The sequence below is a fragment of the Osmerus mordax genome, chromosome 1 (genome assembly GCF_038355195.1).
Source record: "Osmerus mordax isolate fOsmMor3 chromosome 1, fOsmMor3.pri, whole genome shotgun sequence".
Taxonomy (NCBI): domain Eukaryota; kingdom Metazoa; phylum Chordata; class Actinopteri; order Osmeriformes; family Osmeridae; genus Osmerus; species Osmerus mordax.
The window spans coordinates 14,542,388-14,554,877 of record NC_090050.1 but is presented as its reverse complement, the minus strand read 5'-3'; the positions used below and the strand labels follow the sequence as shown (position 1 = coordinate 14,554,877).

At 39.8% G+C, this 12,490-nt stretch overlaps 2 protein-coding genes across 3 annotated transcripts in view; both read left to right on the top strand.

Moving 5' to 3' along the window:
* itpr1b (inositol 1,4,5-trisphosphate receptor, type 1b) overlaps positions 1-5,730 on the top strand; it is a 61,244-nt gene extending 55,514 nt beyond the window's left edge. For both annotated transcript variants that reach the window (XM_067239393.1, XM_067239384.1), the window contains exons 56-57: positions 2,600-2,761; positions 4,327-5,730. In XM_067239393.1, the coding sequence (XP_067095494.1) occupies positions 2,600-2,761; positions 4,327-4,413 (249 nt within the window). In that variant the 3' untranslated portion in view covers positions 4,414-5,730. The remainder of the gene's footprint in view (positions 1-2,599; positions 2,762-4,326) is intronic.
* A 1,232-nt stretch (positions 5,731-6,962) lies between these two features.
* Positions 6,963-10,523, top strand: bhlhe40 (basic helix-loop-helix family, member e40). Its single transcript, XM_067239406.1, has 5 exons — positions 6,963-7,348; positions 7,460-7,523; positions 7,673-7,780; positions 8,116-8,239; positions 8,456-10,523. Exons 1-5 carry the CDS (start codon positions 7,272-7,274, stop codon positions 9,316-9,318), a joined length of 1,236 nt encoding a protein of 411 aa, XP_067095507.1. The 5' UTR covers positions 6,963-7,271; the 3' UTR covers positions 9,319-10,523.
* The last annotated feature ends 1,967 nt before the right edge of the window (positions 10,524-12,490 follow it).

Sequence of the window (12,490 nt, the reverse complement as noted above, 5' to 3'; positions counted from 1 at the left end):
GGTATATTGTTTTACATTATAAACAAAGGATTACTTTGTTTAACTACATTTACATTTAGTCATTTTTTACTACTACTTACTATTAGTTTTTGCTAAACAACTTGGCTTTTCTGTTGATCTTCTCAGTATAGTACTATTTGATGCTATATTTGAGGTTTCATGTTAAGTAAAAAAAAAAAAGAAAGGTGACTGGAGAGAGGTGGGGGAGTCAGACTACTTGAATAATGACTAGGACTGACGTCAGTGACAGCAGACTTCAACCATCATGTTTTTTTACACCCTCATCCTGACTCAAGTCCATCAGTCTCTGTTGACCTCATTATTGCTGCAGCCAATGCTCACAGATTCATGTTGCCCACAACTTTTGATTTGAGTTTGATAATGAGTTGATCCGAGTGCAATTGGAAAAGGGAAAGGGGTGTACTGCCTTGTTTTGTGTTTGGAAAGAAAGGTTTCCTTTTGGCTTTGGGTCTATTTTGAAGTGTGATGTTTCATTAGCATACATTGAAGTGGTGTAGTCATTAGGATGCATGCGTTACAGAAGTGGTGGGCTGTCAGAATGTCAGGTGGCTTGTGGTCTTACTGACGTTTGTGTTTGATGTTCAAACCACACTGCATCCTGTTTCTCAGTTATGGCCCTTGTGGTTTTAATAATGAAAAATGCACTTCCGTCATTTCCATTGAACCAGTATAGTTTAAAGTTGTGACAGCGGTTTTCGACTTACTGGAAATGCTTTCACTTGTAAACACTGAGGAAGGAGTGAGGGGAATTGAGGCTCTTCAAACTGACAAAAACAAACGCTGCCATTTTGGAGTTGTACAATTCCTCTTCCTATAAAATATCCTTTTTTCAGGGGTGATCTGCATTTCAAGCTTTGAAGAATCCAAAACTATACATATCATATCATGAAACAGAAAGTGTTGAACTGTATAGCTTATGACCAGCATCCGAATAACCTGTATCGCCTCGCAGTGATCAGTGATGCGAGATATTTGGAAAGGCAGGAGAGCATATTGATGTCTGAGGGGGTTGCGGGGGAGGTTTGTTGTGTGTGTTGAAGACGGGAGGCGCGCATACGCAGCAGCATCCTCTCCTTTTCAGAATGAGTGTGTTTCAGAGAGCTGTGTGATTCCCCTGCCCTGCTGTCAGAGCCGGCGCCAGGCCGTGTCCCGCCACGCCGCAGCCCTCACCCCCACATCACACTACACCACTGAAACCCAGGGGCTTTTTCAGCTGTGCTGACATCAGTCACAGGCTGCGTGCGCTGAGGCACCTTCCTCACCGCTCATGCTTCTTCAAACCCTTCCGAGTCTGTCCAACACTGTTAGAGGAACAATGCTGTTGTACTGTGCATGAATGCGAGTGAAGGAGTGCATTTTAGAGGGACTGGTAACGTAATGGTATGTGTTTGTGTGTATGTGCTTGAGTGTGGACAGACCCATTCACACTGACATGGCCTTCGTCAGGGCAGGTTCAGTAAGGGCACAATAACTTTGGTATGTGGTGGTCCAGTGCTGGACGAGATGGAGTGGAAAAAGAATGCTGTAAACAGACTGCTCCGTGGCAACCGTTTACCTGCTGATTGCTTTGAAGCCATTGTCAGTCTTCCCGTGTACAAATGAGTTGATAAAAAAAAAAAAAAAAAAAAGATATTGTCTTTATTATGATACAGAAAAAGTCACATAGCCCCTAAGTACAGTTTAATTAGTTTAATAAGCAGCAATTATGTAACCTTATCCACCAAGATCTATTTTGTTCTATGAGGCTAATAGTTCTTCTATAAGGCTAATAGCATTGTGATCTATTGTGACCCATTGGTTATGGACAGATTTAGTTATACAACTGTTTATTTAGGAACTGTTAACAGTAACAAGTAATCTGCTGTTTAAATGTCTAAAATATCTTAAACAATGATAATGGCAGGGTTTGCTACGTGTAGAATGAGCTTGTAAAGAACTACACACACATGATGAAAATAGGCACTTTCTTTAGTCTGAGTCTATGCCCTCTTTAACCCTGCAGCGTTCATGAGGGATGCTAAGTCTAGGCCAATTATGTCTCAGTAAATAATAAAACTACTCACTAAATATATTTTAAAAGCCATGTCATTGAGATGACCCCTTGTGATTAGTCCATGTGATTTTGAAATTGGGAAGTCCCTCCAAAAATAGTTGAATTTCACTCATAGGATCGTTTTCATTTTGTTTTGTTCCTTATCAGAAGACACGTACACTACGAAACAAAAACTGGTTTATTTGTCAGAAACACTAGTCAAAGAGGCTTTGAGCTGTCGGATAGGGTAGTAGCTAACACACTGATGTCATTCTGAGGTAAAGTTATGTGTAATGCATTGTGCTTTGATTTCTAACATTTTAACATTTTAACATTAACAACGGAAAAGTGTATTTATACAATGCCAGACTCAAGACAAAACAAAGCTAAAACAAAAAATGCCATCACAATGAAGAAAATAGTTTTAAGGTAAAACATGAACCGAGTTTGCGAGTACTCAGGTATTGATGACTATAAGCAAAGTAGGCCTACTAATTGTTGACCAACAAACATATGTTTGTGACGTTTTTTTCTGCCGATCACCAGGAGCACAATCTGGACTGGTTCCCACGGATGCGAGCTATGTCCCTGGTGAGCAGCGATGCAGATGGGGAGCAGAACGAGATCAGGAGCCTGCAGGAGAAACTGGAGTGCACCATGAAGCTGGTGTCCAACCTCTCCGGTCAGCTGACAGAGCTTAAGGAGCAGGTGATGCAAAAGTTTTTTCTGCAGACGTGCCCGTGTGGGGTGTAGGAAGTTAATTATCGCTGGAATGCTTTAAGACAATGAATTAGAGAACGGGGCTTCTTCATGTCTTGCTTTGTCTCTGTTGGTGTGCAGCTCCTTGCCCTTTAGATGCAGAGCTTACTGAAAGCAGAAGTCAGTGAGTCATAGTTCACAACATAGCTCATGTGGTCCTAAACCTGATCTTATTTGCGTCATTAAAAAAGGATTTGTTCCACAATGAGTTTGCTTGGGCTTATTTGTTGACACTTAGTTCAGAACTGGTGCACTGTTTTCAGAATATAGTTTTACCCTTGATGTGGCAAATTGGTTATTTGTCAAATAGTATTCAAATTAAGATGATAATGATGTCTGGATGGTTTTGATGTACCAGAGTACATAAGTATTAAGTTATATAAAGTATGCCTAGTTTATGAAGGCATTATTAAGAAATCATATGAATTTCCTTATTTACTTTTTCAGACATACTATGTGCTATGAAAGTATGTATTTTAATTGTTATTGCACATTTTGTTAAACTACTATAGGCCACAGTTATTTTTCAGACACTGTACATGGTGTCTAAATAGGGTTGTAAAACATGTAGATAAAATGAGAAGTGTCTATGAGGAAGTGGTTGTTATCTATAGGCTTTGCCCCAGACAGAAGGAAATGGTTGTTGTGTGGCCAAAAGGTTTAGGGGAGGACACAGTAGTAGGACCAACCGCATCTATTTAGTAATATGCACGTACAGTAGTTTACTTTACTATTGATGAAGAGTTTTTATTCTGAAGCCTGTTAGATACAAACTTTTTGAGGTAGAAATATTTTAAGTATTTTGTACAGGCTTTTAGGATAGGGCATGCAGTTATTAATGTGAATGCAGACCTAACGAATGTCCTTTGCCACCTATGGGGAGTGTGGGCAGTCCCCGTTTGTGTCCTCTGTAAGGGTGTCGTATATAGCTGCTATATGACAATCAACAGCAAAGCCCAAACATCAAATTAGTTTGACAAACAACTTGGGTCAAACAAGAATCCTTTTTGTTAAATAATTCCAAAGATAATTGACTTAATTTTGAAGGTACACAACCAAGCAAACTGGAACTGAGTTAAATCAGTGTCTACCGACTGTCTTTGCATAATGTTCTTTCGCATAATTGTTTCTGTATACTGTATAGGTAAGTATACTGTAAGTGTACATGATGACACAAGCTTCTTTCATAAAGGCTTGTGTATTGGGCTTGATAATTGATATTTCTTTGATTAAGTTTCATTATTAGTTTTTTGTACACTGTGGCTTGTGCGAAAGGAGATGGCATTCTTGATGAGTAGGAGGGCTCATATCAGAAGAAACCCTCTGTCCCAGTCTCTATTCTCAGTTCAGTATAGCTGTGGCTGGCTGTGATGGCAGCGTTTCTTCTTTGTTTGAAAATAAACTTCAGTGCCATCTGTACCTGAGGTCAGAGATTACTTATAGTCCACTGAAAGTGAGGAACGACAAAGTGAGAAGTACGCTACCTACTGACAAGGCCCTGTGTTTGTCCTCAGATGACTGAGCAGAGGAAGCAGAAACAGCGTATTGGACTCCTGGCTCACCCTCAGCACATGAACGTCAACCCCCAGCAACCTGCATAAGACTCGACCTCCTGCAAGCCTCCCAAAGGTCCTGAAAGCCACCTTAGCACCAACCTTGTTTGCATAGGTAACAGATTGCAGAGTCTTCACTTAGAGGTCCCGCATATTGTAGCCACTGAGTGCGAGTGTGAAATGTTGAAGTAGCGAACACTCTGAAATAGCTAGTCATTCTGTATAATTGTGATACTTTGTAGGATTGCCCAAAAGGTATAACTTAAAATGAAAACACAACCCACCCCATTTTTTCCTCTCCAGTTGGGATTGGTGCCAAATGTTTTTTATGTTGAAATGAAAGTGAATTCTTGTCACATGGCCTTTTCTGGGTGAACTTGAAACAGTGGCACTGTTCTGGACATGAAGATCTCACAGAAGGCACTAACAGACATGAAGCATCTTTTTTGTACTACTGGTATAGCAAGCAGTATTTCATGTCTTATTTTTGTATCTTGTGCAATATCAATACTTAAATATGCAACATCATTGATGTGTTGATTTAAGTTATAAACGTACTGTAGGATAATGTCTTACTTCAAATTAGTCAAAATAAGACCTTTTTTTTCTTTTTTGCTTCAAGTTAAATAGTGATGCACCAGTTGGTCATTTTAATATAAGGCAATGTAGGATAGGACTTGGACAAATTAACTTACATGTCTCAGCCTTATATGACTTTTATTTGTATGGAAATGCTGTGTTCAGTTTTTAAACAAGCTTAATAGAGAAGTATATTGTTTGAGAGAAAGTCTGATCCTGTCTTTTCCCGCAGTACAAATATACTTGTGTCATATCTTGATGTAAACTTGTTTTAATATTTGCTCTCTTAAATAGTTGGTACAGTATCTAAAATACCTTTTAGGACATTTGCATTTCATGCAAAAACATGTTTACTGTAATGGTTATGTTATCATTATTCAGGATTAATTTTAACAAATTACTTTGGAATCATTATATTTATATATAATCAGTCATATATTTAACGTATATTTTTACAGTATGTGTACTGTATTTTGTATATAGGCATCCATTTACCTGATTTCTTGACACTATAATGTGCCTGTAAGCATTTTTGTCCTATAAGACTAAGACCATTTTTCTGTTTTCCAGTTCAGCACTTGTGTTGTTTCTCATTTTCTTTGTTCAAAAGTAACATTTTTACCATGTCCCTTCCCTTTTGTAATGTGTAAATAAGGCATGTGGCTTCTATACTTGTGTCTGTATAGGAGCCGGCATTTTCATAAAGACTGTAGGAATTAAACTTTTTTTCTGAAACAAAATGTTAAAATGAATGATTTCAAGATTTAAGCACTGTCAGAATTGTAAATTCATGTAGAATTATTAAAATATATGTAATTCTCCTTTACATGTATTTAATTGTCTCTTTGCAAACTGTAATTAAGTACTGATGGTTCAGTTTGACTTGACTGTTACTGTACAGGTTGTTTGCATTATTCTGTTAGTTCACCTCTTATGCTACATGCTAGAAGTAGGTATAGTCTTCAAAATATTTTCCGCATTCGTTTCAACTTTATTTCAAATAGATAAATATAATGCAGGTTACTGTGTATGTGCTGTTTAAAATTAGCGGGGAAATCTGCGTGTCCAGACACTGTACAAGTGGAGTTGATGACGTCAGTGGCAGGGATGTGCTCCTTGGTTCTCGCTGCCATGAGGGGATCAACGTGACAGCTAAGTGCAACCGACAACAACGAACCGATCTGCTACATCAACAGACTCATCCCTTGCAGGTGCACGTGTTACGGCAAATGCGGGCTCGGTATGAAATAACGTTGTCCATTTTGAGCCCTTAACACATGTGAGTGAGCACTCCACACAGAGTGGAAAAAGAGCGCGATTAGGCCTAATTACTAAAACAATAAAGCCCGTTTTGCCGAGCTTCATACGTGCGATTGAAAAAGTTATGTGTTCTTGAGGATCATTTCATGTTTTATGCGTCTCACTGTCTGTTTTAAAATTAAAATAAATTATTATTAAGTAGCCTAATTTACTGTCATAGCTTCACTCTACACTTAGCCTAATCATTTCAGGTTCACTCACAAAAGACTGTAATTCATTTTTATGATTAGATTGCAAATTATTACATTCCAGCATAGGTATTGCATTATTATTATTATATTATTTTAAGTATGTATATTATTGTTGATGTTGTTATTGTGTTATCCTTTAGGCCTAATGGATAGATCAGATCGTGATAGTGTATGGAAGCAAATCGAAGAGGTCGTATTTTTGTGTCAAGAAACTATCATGCAACATGTGAATAGTAATCCAGCTCTATTTTCTGACTCGTAAACATGGTGGACGTGCACGTTCCGGCTAGAGTTCTTTTAAGTGCTTGTAGCTGGAGCATGGTGGTACACGGGACACAGTCCGTTAGAGAGGGAGGGCCATTCTCGTGCAGATCCTCCTCAGCCACACAGAAAATGGGTTGTACTCGGGTTGGAAGCACCGTTCAACACGTGAGGCTCAAGTGACGGAGGTAGGTCAGTCTCCAACTGAGAGACGTGTCTGTAGTCACAGGGTTTATTTAACACGTAGACAATTCCACCCCTCTCACACACATTTACTCGGCAGTGGAGCTACCAACCCACTGCAGTTCTTGGATCGCTTGCTGACAACACTATATTCGACTGGACTGAGAGAATAACAGCCTACTATATTCGACTGGACTGAGAGAATAACATTCAACCTACCTAAAGAAAAAAGAAAGCAAGAACATTTATGAAAGAAATCTACATTCAGAGGACAACTGCAGCTGAATATTTCCGCACAACTATATACAAATAGAAACCTATTTTCAAGATTGCATTTCACGGAATTTCTTTCTGAATTCAAAAAGAGGCTGAATGGAGAGGATTACAAGTGCGCAACCTCCTCCTTGTATGGCAAAACACCCGTCTTTTGACATAGCTGACAACCAAGGGTAAGTTGACATAAGCAATAAATAAAAACATTGTATGGCTTTAGAGAAACTTACTTCTGCATGGCGAAATGTTTCATTTTATCTTATCTAAATGTTTTACTTTATCTACAGAGTGGATTTCTCTATGTACATGTTCAAATCCAGAAGGGGCATAAAGCGCCGAGATGACAGTAAGGTACGGTGTATTTTTTAAATTATTTTTTCCATCATTATTAAATGGTCCCTTGGATACATCATTAAAAGTTTAAAGAATTGCTTTTTTCATTTAATTTTTTTTTGGGTGGTGTCGTTTATTACACACTAATATGTTTATTTATCCCTCAGGAGACTTACAAGTTACCTCACCGGCTAATCGAAAAGAAAAGACGCGACAGAATCAACGAATGCATCGCCCAGTTGAAGGATTTATTGCCTGAACATCTGAAACTCACAGTGAGTATTTATGTCTAATATAAAATATGGTACAGTAATATTGAAAGGGTCTTACGCGCCACCTGCTTGTTAGTTTGTTTAACAGCCAACCATACATATGGCTGGTAAAGTTTGTTAAATTAACAATGTCTTCTAAAAAAATAAAAAAAACTTTTCGGACCTGTTATATTTTCAGATTTTATTCAAACTGTTATACAGTAGGCATTTTATTTAATTGTTGGTGTATGTTGTTGGTCTGGTTTTCTTGGCGTGCCATGAGGCTTGTCCCCTGTTCAGCTGCTGCACATGTTACATAATAAAGATCAACATGCTTATCAGAGGTCTTCCTGTTTTAGACTCTGGGGCATTTGGAGAAAGCTGTGGTGTTGGAACTCACCCTCAAGCATGTTAAGACTCTGGGCAGTCTCCTGGAACAGCAGCAACAGAAAATCATCGCATTGCAGAATGGCATGCAAATTAGTGAGTTTCATACTATGATTTTCACGTTTTTATGCACACAGAACCACCCCCCCTCCCCCCATTTCATAGTCCATGCCTTGTCATTGTATTGTATTGCATGTTTATTATCAGTAGACTAAGCCATAACAGCCATAAATTCAAATTATTATTATAGTGTAAATAAATCCAATAATAGCCACTGTTTAACTGAACACAATCTCCTTTGTATCATTGCAGACGAACAGAGCAGTGTTAGCTCAGAGAGCAGTGAGGAGATGTTCCGCACAGGCTTTCATGTATGTGCCAAGGAGGTCCTTCAGTATCTTGCCACACAGGAGAGCAACAGAGACCTGACCCCCTCCCATATGATCAGCCACATCCACAAGGTAGCATCCGAAGTGCTGCAGTGTCCAGCCAACCCACGTGTCGAGGAGCCTGCCCACAACCTTTCGGAGAAGTTGGAGAAGCCTACTGGGCCACCCCCTAAGGCCTCTGAGGGTCATGCCAGGAACTGTGTGCCAGTCATTCAAAGGACTTACCCCCACGGCACTGGGGAGCAGAGTGGCAGTGACACAGACACTGACAGTGGCTATGGAGGGGAGCATGAGAAGCGGGACCCCAAAGCCCAGCACGCCAGTTACTATAGCAAAGAGGCGGAGCTCAAGTACGGTCTTGCAGACAGGATGGCAGGTGCCATCAAGCAGGAGGGTGATGAACCCCAGGCCAAAAGGTTAAGATCAGACTCCTCAGAGGATGAGTCCTTCTCTGGGCATGGGGCTGGTAACCATGGCAAATACATGAACTTCTCCCCCCACCAACCCCAAGTCTGCATGCCCTTCTACCTCCTACCCCCTTCAGCTGCGGCTGCTGCAGCTTACCTGCCCATTCTGGAGAAGTGCTGGTACCCTGGGGGTATGTCTATCATGTACCCAGGTATGAGTAGATCCGCTGCCAGCATGTCTCCGGAAAAGCTACCCCAATCCTTGTTTGTATCTTCAAGGGAAAGCTCACCAGTTCCCCACCATACCCCCATGGACTCACCAGCCCTTCTCCAAGCTTTAAAGCAAGTCCCGCCTTTGAACCTGGAAACCAAAGAGTGAGGAACATTAGTGTTCACACCCTGACCTGTAAATGTTTGGTGTTGAGAGAAGAGCAGAAGAGAAGAGCAGCAGAATATTTCCTTCCTCGGCAGCTCTTGAGTTCCCACAGCCGCGTTCTCCCTGTGAGAAGATACGGCTACTCACACACAAAAACCCCGTGTTCACCATCCTCCATTGTCAGCTCACATACACTGAGAGTACATTGTGAGGAGAACATGTCAACCCTTTCGTCCTGTCCGTATGGAAGGTCACAGATGACCTATCGCACAGTTCTGAAACACTGTTCGGTCAAATTGGTCAATACTCAAAAGTTTTTTTAATATATATATATACATACTGGATATCAGTGATTGAGGGTGGAATTTAACTGGGGAGGGCTTTTGTGTGCTGAATGTCAGAGATCAACACAGAATGTGAGGCACAGAAAGCCACCATTAGGACCTGCCCTTTGCACACACACCTGTCTGTAATGAATGTAAAGACTAAATGAAACCCTTTAGATGCTGCTTAAGTTGCTGTTGCTGTAGACCTGTGACTAAAAAGACCTATATTTTCTGCATCTGTAGCTCCTAAATCTGCAAGAGACTGTCCTTTAGACTAGTATGCAACCAAATAAGTGTCCGGTTTACGTTGACCAGAGTTGACATAAAATCCATTACTCCTTTACCTACCAACCTGGCAGCTTAATAGACTCCACAAATCTTGTTTTAGCAGTCAGGGTGGTGTCACCTCAATAGATTTGAGTTTGTGACTTGTTTCCGTGTTGAGCAAGTACTTTTGAGTTCCTGTGACTTGTAATTATTTTGTTTACGACTTGTACATCTTTATTTTTGATACATGACCCACTGAGTGTATTTGCATTGCAACAAGAGGGAGTTTTAGATGGTCCTTTGCTGTATGCCAAGAGAACGTGTACATAGGAGTGTGCTAGACCTGATGTGCATCATGCTTTTTAATCATTTCTGTTCAAATTAAGCCTGATCGTAGTTCATCCTGTTGCCTTTACTAGTTTAAAGCAGAAACAATGATGACAGATGTTTAAATGTATGTATTTGTAATAATTATTGATGGCAAAGCAAGGAAAGTGAATGTAATGTTTGAAACAAAGTAGTTTTATATAGGACGAGGTACTTGGGATTTTTATTGTGGGACCTAACAGAAGGTTGCTTGTTGTACATATTTTGTCAATAAAGTATTGATACATTCACAGTTGTAAAAGTTGTTTTTTCCAGTGGAAATGATGTGCTTGTTTTTTTGTGCTATACAGCTTTAGCAAATGATGTGCCAAGGCCAGGACACCTGACTTGTCCTCATAACAACACGTCATTACGTCAACGCTTACACAACCCATAAAGCAGCAGTGGCCCCTAAATGAAGAGGGTGTCAGGGATTTCAAGACAGTAAATCATTTTTTAAAACACACATTTGACACATGCTTTGAATTTGAGTCCTGGAAAAAAAAACTTTAAACATGTTGCATCGTATTGCAGTCGTTTTACAGACATACAGATCATATTTTTATACACATATTTATAATTTCATATTATTTGTACCATACATCAACTTATTACATAGATTGTATGCTTTTGTAATCGTCCTTCTTGGCCTGCATTTGTCTAAATGATTTAAATGTAGCTTTTAGAGATTACTTTTTGCACAGATTTATTTTTGAATTTTCTATTTTGGGGATTGTTTATAGATATAGCTTGTATAGGCCTCTTCACGTTTCAACATATACTGCTAACATACAGTATATCACAAGTGAATGCAGTAGGTTCACTATTTAACCACTTTGAGCAGCAGAAAGCATTTCCGTTTCATATAGTGCACCACAGTGGATGGATGTTGAGTAGAATTTTATATTGTAGACAACCAAATGATTTTAAAGAAAGAAAACATTAACATTTAAATTGAAGTGTAATTGTCCCTAGAAATGTTCAAAGTTTATGACATGTGAGCGCCACCTTGTGGGAAAATTATTGTTTAGTTGGTAAAATAGATTGTCTCAATTTATTGAACACTTTATCTTACGTTAAGCCCCCAACTGTAATTTAAAATCATCACCTACTAACTCTACCAAGGTGATAGAGCGAAGGACCATGGCTGCCCTGAGGAGGTGGAGCATTGCAGAACAGGGGACCATGGTTGTCTTGAGGTTGAAGAGCAGGACAAGGGTCAAGGCCATTTTAAAGAGGTGAAGTAAAGCAGGGCAGGAGGAGGCCATGTTAAAGAGTTGTGGGCTTTCCTCCCTAGAGTCACGCCCTCTCTAAAGCATCCTTTCCATATGTTACAGCATGATTGCAGTTGCATGGTTTAGTCTCTTCTGAATCTTTCTGGCTCATGTCCATTTGAAGAAGCCTCCTCATAGCTTCAAATGGGAAAATAGGGATCACCAGAAGCAAATTGTCCCTGGATAAATACAACCTAAATACCTGACCAAAGAAGACAACATCAACAGGAACCCATCTGAACTTGTCCAAAATGAGTGATTTTGTGATTAACCAGAGAGCTGGATTGTTAAATAGTCTGCTCAACTCTGATTGACTCACTGTCTTGAATTTAGGCATCAATCATTCCACTCAGAAGTGTTTTTCCAACTTGAGTAAATCACCCAGTTAAAACAGCTAGTCAGGCTAAATATTGTGTCTGCTGTGATATAACCCATTGGCTGGTCATTTTCTTTACAGTTTTGATGGCTGCCTGGTATGTGGGGTTTCAATGGGTGGATTTCTAAAGACCCCATCATAGTTGTCAGTGCTTGAACACAATTAAAGGGAGTCAGGTGGCTGAGCGGTGAGGGAATCGGGCTAGTAATCCGAAGGTTGCCTGTTCGATTCCCGGTCATGCAAACAGACGTTGTGTCCTTGGGAAAGGCACTTCACCCTACTTGCCTCGGGGGAATGTCCCTGTACTTACTGTAAGTCGCTCTGGATAAGAGCGTCTGCTGAATGACTAAATGTAAATTAGGCTACATTGTTTTCGTTGGCTTCGAAACATTGTAACAGTGTAAATATAGTCAACAAATACATTTTGTTTATCGAGTGTTGCATTGCAGACAGACACAATAAATAACGAAGGTCGTTTCAAAATAATTCATTTTGTAAAGTTCATATATTGGTAGATATATCTAGCTGATATATTGAGGGGACAATTTCAGTTCAACGAAAGCATT

Coding starts and splice junctions, on each gene's coding strand:
- bhlhe40 (XM_067239406.1), top strand. CDS start 7,272: ATGGAGAGGATTACAAGTGCGCAACCTCCTCCTTGTATGGCAAAACAC. Junction 7,781..8,115: donor CTGAACATCTGAAACTCACA/GTGAGTATTTAT, acceptor TTCCTGTTTTAG/ACTCTGGGGCATTTGGAGAA. Junction 8,240..8,455: donor GCAGAATGGCATGCAAATTA/GTGAGTTTCATA, acceptor GTATCATTGCAG/ACGAACAGAGCAGTGTTAGC.